This window comes from Lonchura striata, chromosome 1A (assembly GCF_050655825.1).
Source record: "Lonchura striata isolate lonStrDom1 chromosome 1A, ASM5065582v1, whole genome shotgun sequence".
NCBI classification, from domain to species: Eukaryota; Metazoa; Chordata; class Aves; order Passeriformes; family Estrildidae; genus Lonchura; species Lonchura striata.
In genome coordinates this window covers 59,253,056-59,269,071 of record NC_140741.1, presented here as the reverse complement: position 1 = coordinate 59,269,071, position 16,016 = coordinate 59,253,056, and the positions used below count along the sequence as shown (strand labels likewise).

General features: G+C 39.6%; 1 protein-coding gene across 5 annotated transcripts in view; it reads left to right on the top strand.

Moving 5' to 3' along the window:
• The first annotated feature begins 5,087 nt into the window (after nt 1-5,087).
• The window catches only part of BLTP3B (bridge-like lipid transfer protein family member 3B), a 48,579-nt gene continuing 37,650 nt past the window's right edge, over nt 5,088-16,016 (top strand). For 2 of the 5 annotated variants that reach the window (XM_085568919.1, XM_085568920.1), the window contains exon 1: nt 5,088-5,315. In XM_085568919.1, coding sequence (XP_085425045.1) covers nt 5,272-5,315 — 44 coding nt within the window. In that variant the 5' untranslated portion in view covers nt 5,088-5,271. Of the gene's footprint in view, nt 5,316-12,334; nt 12,482-16,016 lie in introns of all 5 variants that reach the window. The other 3 variants (XM_085568918.1, XM_021552881.4, XM_021552883.4) reach the window with 2 other exon arrangements.

Genomic DNA, 16,016 nt, shown 5'->3' with positions numbered 1-16,016 from the left:
CTGTGGCGGTGGTTTAAAGTTACAGACTGCCCCGGTGACCCTGCCGGCTCGGGATGCTGCGGTGCGGGAGCCCCGCGCCTCGGGATAAACGTGTTGAGTGACAATCTCATTGAGAAGTGTATAGCAACACGGGCCTGGGCTATATAAGAATGTGACACAATAGAAAGGGAGACAACTGTAAATTCCATCATCATTATTTTACTGTTACAGAATCACAGAATCAATTTGGTTGGAAAAGACTTGAGATCACCGAGTTGAACATATGAATGAGCATTATGTAAACTAGACCATGGTTCTAAGTGCCATGCTCGTCCTTTTCTTAAATACGTTCAGGGATGGTGACTGCACCACCTCCCTGGACAGTCCAGTTCCAATGTCTAATCACCATTTCTGTGAAACAACAACAACAACAAGTTCTGGTGCAGTTTAAGACTTAAGTCCTCTCATCCTGTCCCTGATTTTCTGGGAGAAGAGGCCAACTCTCAATGGGCTACAACCTTTTTTCATGTTGAAAGTCTTTCAAAATGTGCATAATTAAACTTTTATTATAAATTATATGGAAAACAGTGCTATTGGAATTCTCTGTTCCTGTGCAGTTTTTGCTTTACTGAAGTCTGTGTAATATAGCAGCATAGACCTTTATAAAATCACAGAACCATAGAACAGCAACAGGTGGAAGGGCGCTGAAAGATTATCTGGTACAACCTGTTGTAGTAAAGGGAACCATGATGAGATAATCTAACATCCTGTCCAACACCATCTTGAAAACCTGCAGTCAGAACTCCCTGAGGAGAGGTTTTTGCAGTGATTGGTTGTTCTCACTGGGCAGAAGTTCCCTATTTCAAAATGAAAGCTCTCCTGTTACAGCTTAACACGTGTTGCCTTTTGTCTTCTTGTGAAGAGAGAGCCTCCATCACTGTAGCCACTCTGTAAGTACCACAATACTGTGATAAGGTCTCCCCAAGCTTCTTGGGGCAGAAAAAAAGGAAGTTCTTCAGTCCTTCAGGGTGTGTTCTTGAGCCTTTGATCATCTTTATAGCCTTAATTTGGATGCTCTCCGGTTGTCCACAATTTTTTTTGGAGCTGCTAGGAGTAGAACTGGACACAATACTCCAGGTGTGGCCTGAAATGCACCAAGCAGGGTGGGATGATCAAGTTTCTGTCCCTGCTAGCAAAGCCCCTGTGGATGCAGCCCAGGATCTGCTTTGTGTTCCTTGCTGCAGTGGTGCACTGCTAAGTCCAGTTCAGCCTGGTGTCACCCAGACCCCCAGGCCCTTTTCCACAAGGCTGTTTCTGTGCCACACAGCTGTGAGCCTGCACTGGGCTCTGTGGGTATGTCCATCTCAGGTGCGGCACCTTGCACTTGTCTTGTTGATGAATTTTGATTTATATGTTTTACTTACCATCACTAGTTCTTTTGTTGTACTCCAGTAAAACAGAGCATTACAGTTTTGTATTTGTATGTAATTTACTTTCCTTAACTTAAAAATAACTGTTACTCTATATGGTGACTCTTCTCCCTAACAAGTATGAAATAGCTTTCCATGAGCCAGGATGTTCATTGGAACACATGGCAATCTGCTTTTAGACAAATCCTCTTTATCTGCTTGCGAAGGAAGTGTATCTTAAGGACAGCTTCCTTAATCTTGACTGTAGCAGATACATAGTTTGATTCTTGAGAAGAGGTCACAGGAATTATTCAAAAGCCCGTTTTTCAAGTTCAGGATCTCCTGGGTGCTTTTTAAAGAACACTGTAGGTTGTTTTCCCTCTTTGCCTACTGATAAGTATACTCATAGTAAATTTTGGGTTTGTAATTTACACAAAACTTACAATAGTAATAAATTTATTAGGTATTCAGTGTTAAAGGGAAACATAAAATACTACTCTTAAAATTGCATAACTTTTATTCTTTTACTAAAGTTTTTAGAATAACTGTTTAGATTCAGAAAGTCCTAAAATCTATTGCTAACTTTTGCCTTGTGAAAATAAAAGTGAAAGCCAGAATTTAGTAAATTACTGTTTCCCTTCTAAATACTATATCCAGCTCTATGAAGCTTCATCTGTTACTGTCCAATTACTTGTATTGGATTTTGAGTTACTTTTGCTTTGCTCCTTTTTTTTGTTTTCCCTAGGATGTAGGACAAGTGCCAAGCATTTAAGAGTTTACTTAGATTTATATTAAGTGGTTGATATACATAAATATTTCCAATTTCTTCAAACTAAAGTTGGTGTATTTACTGTCACTGCTACTTGAGGGCAATCCATACATATTTATTGAGATTGTTTACACATTCACCCATATATTCCAACGGCACTTCTGATAAGACTTTCTGTTGTCGTTGGAGTATGTAACACAGACCAAGTCAGCCACACAGCAAGGACACATAAATAGGACTTTCAAAGTCCATGTGGTAGCAAAACTTGTACATTGCCCCTTACAATAGTGAGAATTGCTCTTTTGTGGTGCTCTTTGAATAATGCTCTGTCAGACTATTTAAGCCTTGCATATCTGCATTTGAAGACAAACCATTATCTTTTGTATTGTCCATAAGAAGGAATGCCAGATTTCTCATTCTTGAAGTATGATACTGAAACTTAGCTCAAATTTAGTTTATTCTCTTACTACATCTCCTATTGCTTTATTTAATGGGAAAAACAATTTTTGTTTTAAATTCTGTGACCTTCATGTTTCTGAAGTTGCTTGAGCTCAAGTTGGTTTTGGTTTTTCCTCTCAGCTCCATTCCAGGTTTTACAGTTAAGAAATCCCCACGAACACAGGAAGCTGTGAGAGAGTCAAACTTACCCTGCAAACCCTCTACAAAGCACAGCTGCTTTTTGGCTCCAGTCTGTGGCAACGAGCAGCCTCAGAATTACTGAACAGTGCCAAGTACAGAATTTCCAGGTTGTTTAGAAAGATATCCTCAAGGAAGAAGTTACTGCACCCTTTGACACAGGAGGTTGTTATTCTGGACTTCACATCAAGAACAGCAAACACTCTATGTACCCGTATTTGGGTGATGGTGAAGGGCAGAGTGGTGGCTGAGATGACTGCCTGAATGAAAACTCTACATCCATGGCTTCTTGGATGTTCTGTTGAATTCACCAATTCTGTTGTGTTCACCAATAGGCCCTAAAAATACCTATGGCAAATATAAGACAAATTTTTTCTCTGAGATCATTTCCGCATCCTGGATATGCTCACAAGTGGGGTTCTTTCTTAGTGACATAAGTGCCAGCTGCTCCAAGAGGGAGAGAATCCAGGAGCTAGGAGGAATACTGTGGCAGGGTAGGGCCTTGCTAGCCAGGGCCTGTCCCACCACCCCCAGCCAGGGAGCAAGGCAGACAGGCATGGGAGTGAAGCCCAGAGCCCAGGTTATCAAGCAAATGTGACAATGAAGCAGGTGGAGCATCAAGCACATAAAACACTCCTCAGGTCACAATCAGATCAGGACTGGTGGGATTAGCAAGGACCAGACATAGTCTGGGGATCCCCATGCAAGTCCCTGGTGACTGGGAAGGTCTGAAATCAACAGGGACAGTTGGTGCCCTTCTAATTGCCTTCTGGGTGAGGAGGGTGTGGTGTGTGGTAGGTGTTATCTGAGCATTTTCCCCTCTTCCTCCACACAATATGCTCCAGGACATGGGGATACAACATGAGGTCACAACTCAGATCAATGTACAGAAATATTTCTGGTCTTCAGTTCTGACATCAGCGAGGAGTTTCAGGACTTCCCCTGTTCTTCCAGAGCTATGCTTGCAGGACACTTGAACGAGAACACTGGCATGTGTCCTGCTTTCCTTGCCACTTGTATTTTCTCTCTTGATGAGAAGTTGACCCATCATGATGATGAATATTGCTTCTCCATGATACTGGTAGACTTTTTCCTTGAGAAAACTGAATGCAAAACAGACATAAAAGGGTTAGCTTCATACACAGCTCATTCCTACTTTATAATTCTCCTTAAGAATATAAGGAGGTCAGTATTACACAACTGACTGATTTTTAAATGTCTGGAAAAATCAATTGAAATCTCCTGACCTATTTTTTCTATTACTGCTTCATATTTCTGACTTAAAGGTCCTTAGGGTTTTGGTTCATCACTTGTAAATTATTAATGTTATGTATATGAGAAGCAGAGAAAATAGTATCTGATGTCTTTCCTCTTTAGCTCAAAATCTATTACAGAGGCCCATCCTGCATATGAGGTCACATCAGAAAAAGTTTTTAGTTTTCTGACTGATAGTTTTTTCTTTTTCCAGTTAATATTTTTAGGGTACTTGGTTACTCACCAATTCTTCCAGATGCCTTTTATGAATGAGGGAGTGCCAGGGGAAAAGGGTTACAAAACCCTGTTTGGATGAACAAAACAAATACAAGACATTAATTTCTTAACTGACTTGGAGATTTTACTACAGCATGAGAGGCTATTCTCTCAAAAGTAAAATAACTCATAGGCTGTATACTTGTCACAGATACCCAGCAAAATGTTAGCATCTGAGGGATAACCTGATTTTACAAGTCTCTGGGTTTGAGCAATGCAGGTATAGGATATTTGTGTATATGTGTGTGTGTGTGTGTGTGTGTGTGTGTGTGTGTGTGTATACATGTGAATTTCTTGCCATAGCATTGTAAGTTTCTGTCAGTGAGCTCTTTATCTTATCTAGCCTTGTTCCTTTCCTGTGGTGCTGTAGAAGCTGCAGCTGTCCTGTCTTTGGGCTTGGCCGAGGTCAGGCCCAGGCAAAGGTGTGATGCTGTTGGGACTGGCTCCACAGCGGGAGAGGGATGGAGCCACAGGCGGGGATGCAGAGACACGCTTCCGGAATTTTGGAGATGGGAAGGCTGAAAAGGGATGAAAGAAACAGCTGGCGGAAGAGAGAGGGGAAAAGGTGGGCGTCGGGGCTGAGACGGGCAAGGCTTAGGGCGCTGAATGGGGACGCAGATGCTGAGCAGGCGGACAGGGGCTCTGCAACAAGCGAAGGGGGAGGCGTCACTGCCCTTGCCCGTGGCCCCGCGAGCGCCGCGCGCCTGTGCCCGTGCCGGTCCCGGCGCCGCTCCCCGCGCGGGGCGGGGGCGCGGCCGTCCCGCCCCGTCCCGCCGCCGTCACCAGGCGATGCTGCGGCCAAGATGGCGCCGGGCGTCGAGTGAGCGCGAGTGGGGATAGCGGCTCCGCTCCCGGCGCTCTCCCCACCTCGGGCAGGGGCGGGCGCAGGGATGAGGCGCGTTCCTGGTCCCGACTGGTCGTCGTGAGGGGCGCGGGCAGGCAGACACCATGGCGGGGATTATCAAGAAGCAGATCCTGAAGCATCTCTCCAGGTCAGTGGGGTGCGGTGCACCGGGCAGGCTGAGGCGGTGCGGGGAGGGGGCGACTGCGTGTCCTTGTCCGGGTGAGCGACCCTCGGTGTGGGCGCTGGGCGGAGGGACCGGGTCCATTCTGCGCGCAGAAGGGGGACTGAAGACGCCTCCTCGCAGTGATTTGGAGGCAGAGGAGGTGGCTGGGTGCTCGCGTGGGGCTGTCCGGCGGCCACAGCCGCTTAGCCGGCCCCTGGCGGTTCCTTCGCCCGGAGCCCGGCGGCGCAGGCGGGGAGGGGGCTCGGTCTGCCTGGCGCAGGAGGGAGTCACCGAGTGAGTCACCGCCGGGTCCGGCCGCCTCCCCGCCGGGCTGGCGGTGCCCGCCCCCGCTGCCCGAGGTGTGCGGGGGGCAGAGAACGGGGGAGACCCGAGCCTCGTGATTCCGGGCGGCGGGGGCGAGCGGCCGCCGCCGCGGTGCGCTGGCTGGCCGCGGCTGGGGCAGCTCGGCCCGTGTCCGTGCAGCTCCGCTCGCCAGCGCCTGAGACACCGAGCGGGGGAGGCCGGGCGACAGAAAGGTGTACGCGGAGAGAGGAAAATACGTTCGTGATTTCCTGGGTGACTGAAGTAATGTCTAAGGTGCCTCACGGCCTGAAGCAAAACAAACAGCCCTCTTGTAAATTTCTGAGCTGTCAATGTCGTGTGCTTGAAAGATGGAGAAATCGCAGAAAGTACACAATCTGTTTAATACAGTTTTAAAAAGCCGCATCAGGTTTCTTCCATTTTCTAAAGAGGCAAAAACCTGTTAGGTACTTGATCTTTCATAATACCATAGCCTTGCTAATTCTTCAGAGCTTACTTGTATATCTTAAAAAATACAACCTGAAATACTTCATTTTTTTTTTTTCCTTCCATAATGTTCCATTCCACCTTTGGGTATTTTTTCTGAAAAGTGTTTATAGAGAAATAAAATGGAGTGACATATTGCCATTTGACTAATCTGTTGTTGATGCATACAGAGAACATAATTCTCATTCCAAATCCTTTGATATCTATCTGCTAAATGTGATGTATGGAGCACTGGTAAAATAATTTTTCTTCTCAGCCCTGCTCATGAGTTGCGTAGCAGGGAATGCTGACAAAGAAATCTTTTCTTCACAGAGCACCGTGAGACTGGAAATACAACAAGAAGATGTCATCAGCCTTGAGTTAGTTTTCTAATCAGCAGTATGCTTAGAATAGCTGGATTAGTAGCTTGTTTCCTGTAGTGATATGTAGCAAGCTGTACGGAAAGAGAAGTGAGCTCTAGTCTCTGTGCTACAGGTTAACTCTAAAATGTGTCTGGGATCTAGGCACGAATAAAATGGGTTGGTTTTTGTCCAGTTTTTCAAATGTGTAGCTGAATAGATTAGAACTAAGTACTTTGTCATGTTGGTAAATTTGTGATTCCTCTCTTGTGTGCTGTGATAATGCTTACTCAACAAGGTTCTGTCAAATGATTATGACAGATTTTATGACTTCTGGAAAGCTTATGGGATATATCCAGTGGTCTGTGGCTTGCAAGTTGAACTTGATGCTCATAATCCATACTATTCAAAGAGTGTGTTTGAAATCTAAAATGTAGACAGTATTATTAAGCCCCTTCTTATGGGTGTCCTTTATTACATGTTCAGATAATATCTTTACTACCTGCAGAACAGGTGTTTCATTGGTTTCAGAAGTTGGTTACTCAGGAAAACAGAATTCAAGTGACATGAGCTTAAATTTCAGGACCTTGATTTTTCAGCAAAATTTATAAAAGTATTAATTCAGGATTTTCATTGATAAGTTTTGTAATAATGTGACTAAGTAGCCAAATATATAAAGAATTTCCTGTACTAGAGAGAGTGCCAAAGGATGCTTTCACTTTTTACTCTTACTATAATAGTTACCGTTCTGCAGTTTTCATAGTTTCTTGAAACTGCTGCCTGCTTGTCATCTTCAACTAAGCAGGTATTAGTGGCAGAATTAAAAAGTATAGTGGAAAAAATTACCCTCTTGTCTTGATTTATTTTCATTTTTGAATATTTTATTTCCCTCTTTATTTGAACAAAGATATGAATTTGTACCTTAAGTTACAGAGAAGTACTTTGATTTTTTGCCACAAACCACAGAACTGTTGAGGTTGGAAGGGATCTTTAGATCTTGTCCAGCTTCAAAAATCATTGATTTGGCAATGTTTGCCATGAGAATTACTGCAATATCTGTTAATCATGTGTTTACTCCTTTTCCTGTCTAGATACTGTATTTGCAAATTTTGGAGCGCTGTGTCATTCAGCAGTGCAGTTTCCATTTAGCATTTCCTGGTGCTCTTTTAGATGAACTGATAATGGACACTGGTGTAGAAGGAGCCTCATCATTCTACGTTTGTTAGACAGTGAAAATTTTACATAGGTATGAGTCTTTAAAGTCTGAGAACAAGAAGATGACCTAAACTGCATTTTGAAATGGTTTTGATATCCAAATTAGTTTTTACTTTATAAAAGTTTTTTTGTTGCTGTGTTACAGTTTAAGAGCAGTGAAGGTAATAAAGTTTATTTTATTCCATTTGTAACAAGTCTTTATCTCATGTCAGGACATGGTGATGAGTTTTTTGCTTTTTCCGTCTTTTAAAATTTTAAAAAATGTCCTCTATATTCAACATGCATTGTTCTTTCCCAAGGGTGTGGTAGAAAATGAGAAGGAGGGAAGGGGTAGGAACAAACTACGTCTGGTTTTGTTGTACTTCACATTATGTGGTGCTTGGTGTAGGATAGGAAACTAAATGTATCAACTAAACTGAAGAGATGCGTTTGCCATTTGGAGGCAGGAAATTTTGACCTCTCCATGTTGTGTTAGGTGTGGTTTTACTGAATGCAATTGATGGAATGTCTTATTTCATATGTACCCTAAAATGAAACAAGTTTCTGGATAGCAGCATCATTCTTTACAAAGGTAGGAAAGATACACCATCCCTAGGAGAAGCCTGCTCTGTATTGTTGGGATCACTTGTATTGTAAAGGTCCTCCCCAGTGAACCAAAACTTGTGTTGTACCTTCATTTGTGCTGTTATGTATTTTTAGTGGTGAGAGATTTCTTGTTGAACATCACCTTTTTTATTACAGGATTTTCTGTTCAGTGCTTTGCTATGATGATTGCAGATATCCTTCAGCATACCTTCTTTTTTCTCAGACTTGATGGACAAGTGTATAAAACAATGGTGTTAAAGATTTCCAATAAGAATCTAGATTGCCCTATGCAAGTTCACTGTAATACTGTCTCTGGTTGTGAGGGGATCATCTCTGTGGCGGGGGTTTCAGTCTAGGGTTTTTTGGATGGGAGGTACATCCAGAGATCAGGTATTACTAACTCAGACTTACTTGTATAAGGGTGTTTTCAGGTGTTTTTTAGTTTTGGCTTTTAGTCTCATTGGAATTCCCTTTCTAGTTAATGAGCAATCTGAGTTTTCTGTGTATTTGCATGATCCATGCCTTTCTTTGAAAAACAGTTTTGTTTAACACATATGTGCAAGAAGCACGAAGGCAAGCTTATAAACTTTGCCTGTCTGATAAATAGCCACATTGAATATGACAATTTTCATTTCAATTGATATTAACTCTTAAGTTTATTAATGATAACACATAGTTTAACTTAAAAGGTTACCACTTGCATCTTACTCAATATTTTACACAGAGAAAACAGTAAGAGGTTTTAAAGTGTTTGGTATGGCAGAAGTTTTCAGTTGTGTCATTAGTTAATATTCTGTATGAACTTAGACCTTTGCTTTTGCTTATCTTAATCAATAGATGTGAATATACTAAGATTTCAATAGAAGAAAATTTCAGTGAGTTTTGTGACAATTGTTTTCATCTCATAGTTAGGAAGTAATTCTAAAGCTCATATGAAGAGTGGTTGTACTTAGAATAGTATCCTAATTGTATGAATATCAGGAATCACCTGGTACTGATTTAAACAATGATATTCTACATCATCTGGTACAACCGATATGTATCCAACTGAAGTATTTGCCCTGCATATTGACCTGCTTTTACGCCAGTCAGACATGCCTGATTGGTGAGGAATTTTGTCCTCTCAAAAGACCTGAGTGACTTCTTTTAGAGTGAAGCAGTGTAATGCCTTTATTGAGCTAGAATGGACCGTTTCCTTGCTGAAAGTAAATGATCAAAATTGTTTGGATGAACTTTGAAAATTCAGATAGTAGCAAAATAAGTAGATTTTTGCTTATTTTCAGTTTTGTGTATTCTATTTCTGTGTCACTTGAGTTTTTTGAAAGTTATCCAATTCCTTTAGCCAGCCAAAGAACACAAAGTGTGTACTTTTCTGCTTCTCTCTTTGCTTGTACTAATTTTGCAGAGTGTATTCTAGGTGACTGACTTTATTGGCTTGTGTAGTATGTGAGAAAATTGCAAAACATAACGTAGATATAGCAATTTCTGTTGTTCTAAATGAGTCTGTATTGTATCTGAATGCTTGCAGAAAATGTTAGCATTATGTTTGTCTAGGGAAGAATGAGCCTAAAAAACTACAGTAGTAAAGCAGAACTGCTTGGAACAGCAGGCAAGAAGGAGAAAGAGCAGTTTAAAATTTCACTATAATCCTGAATTTCTTATGTTTGAAAATCAATACTTTTAGTATTTAAGTGGAGACTTTATGCCAACAATTTCTTGTGTGTGAATGTGTTGATGTGTTGTTAATGTTCTGATGAGTGTGAAGGAATCAATAAATGCTTTTTAAAACAGAAATAAAAAACTTTCACTCGCTTCTGTTTTTGTTAGTAGCTTCATGCATCATATTGCATTTTAAGATTCTGTAATATAACATCTTCCAAAATTCAAACTGAAACTGCTGTGATGCTTTATGAAATCATACATGTATACATTTTGGAGATAAATGAGCAGTAATGCATTTTCTGGAAAAATTCTTAGTCATTACCTTTATTAATATTTGATATTAAATCTTGTGTTACTTCTCAGAAAGGTCTCTTAAGCTTTCAGTAACATTTGGATTAATAAAATAAACTCACGTTATTTTTGCAAATGTATTATAAATCTAAATGCTAATTCTACATTGTATTTGTATAATTAAAGTCATGCTGAAGCTTTGTTGAAGTCAGACAACTCTTGTGCATATATAATAAAAACTAATACATTTGCACAATCAAGAGGAATTAATCAGCAGCATTTTTGTTGTATGTGATAATTTTCTTTAAAGAGTTCTCCGAATACTAGTAAGTTTCACAGTGAAAATGATCTTGAAGATTGCTCTGTTCAAGTATCTGACACACTAATATGAAGTATTTCATGGGGAAAAAAGATATTTAAATAAAGCCTGTAAGGAATTAAATTGTCTCTTAAGGTCAAGTGATTATAGAGTATGTAAGAATCAAAACTAGCCCATGGTTACATATTTTTGGTTGAAATTTGTTATTTCTCCTGCCAAAGCCTTGGTGTTTTGAGGGTTTTTTTAATATTGAAGCAGAATAAAAGTTGTTACTAAATAACACCAAGAATGAGAGGTGCTTTTTAAAGTGTCTTGCTTAACTTTTTCTTTTTTACTACCGGAAGATTGGATGAAGGAGATCAGATAACTTCTGATGAGACATTAATGGAATTATAAGAGTTTAGGCAAAGTGATTTATTTCACAGATTTTTTGCAAATCATGAGAATAATTGCTAACAAGTAATTACTCAATTATATCACGAGTATCTTGGGTTTGGTCACTTGCACAACAACCCAGGTTTCTCAATACAGCAACTCCTGTAGAAGTGCACCTTTGAGGAGCTAGTGCTAACCATGGTTCAGATCTCCTCATTGTCTTCTTTTTTGATAAGGAAACACAGGAGCAGAAAGAGTTCCAGCTAGGATGTGCTTTTTAGTTCTTCCAGCCTCCCCTGCATCTATGAGCCTTTCTGGAAGAAGAATGTCCCCAGCACAGATTTTTGTGGCAGCTCTGCGATGCATCTTTACCATTTAGCTTGAGAGCCCCAGAGTTTTGGGTTTTTTTTACCTCAGAGGCTCTTTTTGACTTCCAAGGAAGCAACACTTGTATCCAGCTACCCAGGAATCTGAAAGTATTTGCCTACTTCAGAAACAGTTTTCATGTTGTAGTTTCTTTCATTACTGGAGGTCTGGAGCCTTGAGAAGAATAATAATTTGTAACAGGTGTCTGTTATTCACTTTAGTGATAATTTGTAACTAGGTATCTGTTATTCGCTTTAGAGATAAATCTCTTAAATTCTGCTCTGATATCCCAACAAATTGTCTACCAAGGTCATTGTACAAATGTTTGGGTTTTGTTGCACCCAAAAGGTTGAAAGTGTAGAAATGGATTATATTTAAGCCAAGATACCTCTTTGAAATGAAAACAGTTAGTAGAGAACTTTTTTTTGAGGAGCTTATTGTACTAAAATTTCATAGCCTGCAAAATCAGACCATCAAACGTGTGGAGGTCTTTGTAGCACCATCCCAAATGCAAAAACAAATTCAGAAGTCCCATTCCCTTACATCTCTAGAGAGTCAGTTTTCTTTAGTGTGAATTTTCAATAGCTGAGGTTGAGACACTGTAAATATGAACAAATAATGTGAGAAATCTCAGGCTAGGCAAAACAAAAGTGAAAAGTTGTCTCCCATTATAAAATGAACTAAAACCATTTTATGCTGCATCTTTGGGCTGTGTTCTTCCTCATCTTCTAAATGTATTTACTGAGTATCTCTGAAACGACTTGGCTACATTATATAGATATTTTCTGCATGATTAAATTTTTTTTCATAAGCTGTTTATATAAACAGGACTCCAGTACTGTAGTATCAGGCAGAAAGGGATACTCTCCCAGGAATCTAGTGTTTTACACAGGTCTGTTTCCTTTTTAACTCTGTAGTGTCATGATGTGTAACAAACTGTTGTAACTGCAGTTATCTTCAGCTAAAACTCTCTTACATTATTGTATCACTCCTTCTTCCCTTTGAACTTGATCCCTTGTGTGCCCCCTGTGTCCCGTTCCCTGCAGCGATCCCAGCAGACTCGGGTGGAGATTGGTTTGCTGTGAATATCCTTACTACCAAAATGAGTACCAGAAGCTTCTCAGAAGCCGTGGCAACTGACCACTTGCTTTCACCAGGAATAGGGGCCTTATGTCTGAATACCTTGCCCTCAGGTAACTTTCCCTCTCCCACCTTTGTAGAGTAAATGTAAGAGGTGGTGTGTATTTCTATAAATTTAGGAGTGAAGTGAGCTCTATAAAATGTTACTAGGGTTTCCACTACTATTTCTTTTTGTAATTTAAAATTATGCAAAAAATAATTGTTTGTATGCAGCTGTGTGTTTTGGATTCTTTGGGATTTTTGTAAGTCTTAAATTAAATTTGGGGTTGTGAACTAAATCAGCAATCCTATTATAAATATAGCTTGATGTGTATTTTCTAAATGTAATCTGCGTATTTCCCAATATCTTTAGGCTATATGACATTTGCTGTTTATTATTTGCATCTACTTAATTGCTTCTCATTACTTGTTGTGTATTAGGTCTGTATTGACATACTTGAAGGATCAGTCAGCTCTTTAACTAGTTTACAGAAGTGACTGATTTTCTTTTTTTAAAATGAAAATAATTATTGTAGTTAATATCAAACGATCTTATTTTGTTGTGAGATCTGATCAATTAGTATTAAAAAAGATACCTGCTAATGTCATATAAATAAGAGATGCCATTTCAAAAAAGCAGGTATTGTTATGCTTTTACACTGTATCATTATTTCATGATTTTAAATTTCTGAAGTTATTTTTCATCAAATGGCTTTTTTTTGCATTAGATACAGAACATTGTATTTTAAGTCGTATTTAATAGTTATCAAGTATAAGCAAATTAAGGTAGTTTTTTTGCTGCCTGCAATGGGGAAGTTGTATTACATTACCACATATTGTTTGATATATTCAGGATTTTATATTATCTTGTACTCAATGTATCATTAATGCATGACATGTATAGTCATGTTTGAATAAATTTCTTTGGGTTTGACCATATTGGCCTTTTCTCTGCTTGATATGAAAAGACTCATGTAATAGAAAAGATTAATATTGGTCTGTGTGAGGGTTTATCATAAATGAAAGGTAAATTGCTTGAGCAGTGTTTTACTTGCAACATGATTATCATTTGTGCAGTGCAAGCTCCTCATTTATGCACAGTGCTTGGCTGTGTCTGTGCAGATCTGCTTCATGACACATAATTAGATAATAACCGTTGGTGACAGCAGCTGTCTCAGTTTCTGCCTGTACCCAAAAAGCAAGCAATAGAGCTTTTCTAAATGAAAACAAAATAATTTCCTATATGTGTTATTACAGAATTAACTAGGGAAAGCATGATGTATTTGGTGAGGATTTGAATATTTGAGAACGTGTGTAAAAGGTCTTAAAGCAAGTAGGAGTGTGCTAAGATGTCTTTAGGAAGTCACCTGGAGTGAGAATTTTTGCTGAAGTCCTTCTATGTTGTGATGAAATGGAAGCAATTATTTGGAAAGTGTCAGCAAAACAGATGTATTATTCAGGGCTCCTGGTGGTGTGATACTGCTCCAGATGTGTTACACAAATACGGGTTGCTTGTTGAGCCGATTAATTAGTGATTTCCCTGGAAAGGAAGTTTAGTCCTTAGACTATGATAGGGTAAAAAGCATGATAACTGTTAGGTGCTTGATGTCTTGTATAGTAGCCTGAAAAGTCCCACCTGAAGTTGTAGGGTTGTAGGTGCTATTTTGGATTTGTCCAGTGTGCTATAACTCATGACCAGCCTGAGAGCAGTAGGTCCAGGCTGGGTAAACAAGGAAATGCCCTGTTCTGCTTCAGAGGGTTGGCCAATGAGCACTTTCACAAAGTGCTTTGCAGCAGGTGATGCAGATCCTCTCCATGCTGGACATCCAACAGGCCATGGAGGGCTCTCCATCTTGCACTCAGACACCAAATACATATCTGATAATTCTGCATATGTTTGAGGTAAGATTAGATAAAGCATGTAGGCACTTGTGTGGAGTGGCCACAATAGTGATAGGTAAGGGAGTGATACCTTTCTTGTGTACAAATTGATGTTGGAGGGTGTAAGAGGGTCCCAGCTGGGTGTCACATATAGTGAGGGGTGTACTTGATTGAGCCAATTACTTAAAATCAGCTAGGGTTTGTGGTGTTACGCTGGATGAGAGGAACTCAATTGTAACCGTATACACTGTTGATCCAAACACATTTTTTCCTGTGGGAAATTTGACAGAGTTAGTTCTATTCCTCTTCTATACTTGAAGTCTTAAAGTTTGAAGTGGTATAGTGAACTGAATGGTGGTAGATCCCCTCCATTCTGTTACTTAGTCATGGGAAGGAAACATCTTGAGAAATTCAATTGAAAAAGACCATTTTTATTGTTTTAGAAATGGTGTAATATTCCTTAGTGATCAAATAACATGGTTCAGCCAGGTGAAACAGTAAAAAAAAAGTTATCTTTGTGTTCCATTTCTGCTGTTTTATTATTGATCCAGTTGCCAGTGCATAGTAGGTCATGCTTCCCTTTTTCAAAGCTTGTTGTTTAAGCAGTTTGAGTTCCTAACAAGGAGATAAGCAAAACTTGTAGCACATACTGTGATTTAATAATTTGTCATGATTAGAGAATATCTTTAGAGTCATATCACTGAGGAAATTTTATTTAAAAAGGAGAGAAGGCCTGGTAGACCTGGGGAAAACAGTTCTATATTCAGGAGATTTGCAAAACAGCTGAGAGTCTGTCTCCAAATGTGATCCAAACTTCTCTAAATCCACAGGTTGTAGTTTCTGTTGTCAAACTTGACAAGGCACCTGGTATTTGCTCCAAACCTTTGGGGAGCATTGCTCTAAGCTTCATGTGGTTTGTGGCCTTCTGTGTACAAACCATAAGTTTGTGGCTTCATAAAAGTGTTTTCCCATCTTCTCTGCCTGTTTTGGGGTTTTTTTGGCTTCTGTTTTCAACTTCTTGACCATCTTCTCTGCCACCATGGTGAACCTCAAAGCCTGTGGTGTTACAAAAAAACCTCTAGAAAATAAATATTTTAGGCAAGGAAATAAATGCATCTTTTATGTCGGTGTTGAGTTATTTTAGAGGGAGTGAACTGAAAGAGCTGTTGTGGTCCTGACAAAATGCATTGATTGTAACTTACTCCTCTTTAATACTGCACTGTTACTGTACAGTCTTTTATGCTTTTCACAAAATTCTTAATCTGTACTTTGTAAATTGAGGTTGAACATCTATCCTTAACTGCATAGGAATATTTAGTGCATCTGTGTGTAGATATACCCAAAGGAGCTATGTCAGGCAGCTTGTGATATTGACAAATTCATATTTCTGGATTCTTGTATTTAAACTGTAAATATTTACAGCATTATTCTACTTATGAAATTCAATATTAAAGCTGTATTGAAATCACATATTAATTCAGATATGTTTTGAGAAAGGAAGTGTAGTTTGTAAAACTGAGACTCAATTGTGAAAACAATTATGCTAAGAATATCTTCTCACAGCTCACCTGTTGAGAGTTTCCTTCCATGGCTTTTGACATGAAGGGTACAGTCTTAACAGGCAGATATACTCTTATGTCTGTCTCTTCTGAATGAAGCAGTACTTGGAGCATTTTCCCTTTCACTGACTGCAAGGGAGGAAATAAATTCAAAGCAACACTCTTGGAA